A 1,576-nucleotide genomic window follows, 5' to 3' on the forward strand; every position below is an offset into this window, starting at 1 on the left:
ATGTTAGTATAATGTTATAATTTTATTATCTAGATGAAGTTATTTTCATTATACTAACATAATTCATTTTATTTTAATCTCACTATTGGATATCTTTTTCTTTTATAAAAATTTAAATTATATTACAGGCTGTTTTTGTTGTTTGATACTTAATATCAATAGTTGTTTTATTTCATTTACTTTTATGTATATTTCTTTGATTAATCAATGTATCTTATCGATACATATTTTCTTTTAAAGGTATATTTAGGAAATCTATGTAATGTCCAAAAACTAATGAATAAATTAAACCTAAATTTTAAAGATTTAAATCATTTTAAAGTCGATATTATTATAAAAACAAATCACATCTCAAATAAGAAAAGACGTTTTGAAAGAAGAATAGATTTTATCAGAAGCAAATAACAAAGATATTTAAAAAAACAATGATAGATAAATTAGTGTTTGTATTTTATATAAAACTTACACACTAAATTTATTTTACATATATGAAAATGAAAATGAAAAAGATAATAAGAAAATTATTCTGTTTAAATATGAAAGATAATTTTAAACAGATGTCCTGTTATTTATTTGTATTTTCACTAAGGCTCAAACAGTTTATTGTAAAATGATTGAGTTTTTTTATTTAAATTTTATATTTATTATTTTTAAGTATTATTTGGTTATTAATCATAAAATAAATAAATAATTTGAATAGATATATAGCATTAATAATAATATTATCTTGCATGATATATATTCAGAAATGTAGTTATTAATTATCCTTGACTATTTCAAAATATTGTTATGATATTTGCAATCTATATGTAAATTAATGAGACGAATAAAGTATTGCAAAATTGTCCAAATGAATTATATTATTTATGAGTGTTATATTTGTAATAGTTTATTAATTCTTATGTGCAGTCAAAGTAAAAAATATGTTAGGAAAAATTATTGAAGAACATGCATCATTAGATAAAATAAAATTAATTTCAATACAGTCATTCTTTCTTTCTAAAACAGTTCAAAAAAAATTATTTTTATAATTTACTCGTATAATTTTAATATTATATCTTTTGTTATTCTAATTTATATTTTTATGCACCAGTTTGCTATATTATCATTCTAATTCCATGACAATTAAACAAAACTAATAACCTACCTATATAATGAAAAATATCCAATGTGAATGAAATTTAACAAAATAAAAATAATTCTAAAACAGAAAAATAAACAAAAAGAAAGAATATAAACAATATTCTTAATTATCAATATAATAATTAAAATATCACATATATTTCAATAATTATCATTCTTGAAAATAAATATTAATTATTGAATATGATTTTAAATTTAAAACATTCATTGTTATTGAAATGAATAGTATTTTATATTATTCTTTAATTTATCTTTCATTCAATTTTATTTACTAAATACATTCAATTAGTATTATCATTTATTTATCTGTTATTTTGACTTGAATCTTATCATTTTCATATTCTATTTGAATTTTATTCTTCTCTTTCATCGTTCCACTTATTATTGATTTTGTTATTGAAGTTACTACTGTCTTTTCTATATATCGTCGCAT

General features: G+C 18.1%; 1 protein-coding gene across 1 annotated transcript in view, besides 4 other annotated features; it reads right to left on the bottom strand.

Moving 5' to 3' along the window:
• Positions 1-100: 100 nt before the first annotated feature.
• Positions 101-125: a sequence feature (AT_rich).
• A 494-nt stretch (positions 126-619) lies between these two features.
• Positions 620-726: a sequence feature (AT_rich).
• Positions 727-1,019: 293 nt separating this feature from the next.
• Positions 1,020-1,086: a microsatellite.
• A 91-nt stretch (positions 1,087-1,177) lies between these two features.
• Positions 1,178-1,394: a sequence feature (AT_rich).
• A 102-nt stretch (positions 1,395-1,496) lies between these two features.
• EDI_083490 (chaperone Clpb, putative) overlaps positions 1,497-1,576 on the bottom strand; it is a gene marked incomplete at both ends in the record, with an annotated part of 981 nt that continues 901 nt past the window's right edge. Inside the window, one exon of the mRNA XM_001733438.1 lies at positions 1,497-1,576. This exon is cut by the window's right edge and continues 901 nt beyond it. Within this exon, the coding sequence (XP_001733490.1) occupies positions 1,497-1,576 (80 nt within the window).

Source organism: Entamoeba dispar, genomic scaffold (genome assembly GCF_000209125.1).
Source record: "Entamoeba dispar SAW760 scf_1105229462565 genomic scaffold, whole genome shotgun sequence".
Classification (NCBI taxonomy): domain Eukaryota; phylum Evosea; order Mastigamoebida; family Endamoebidae; genus Entamoeba; species Entamoeba dispar.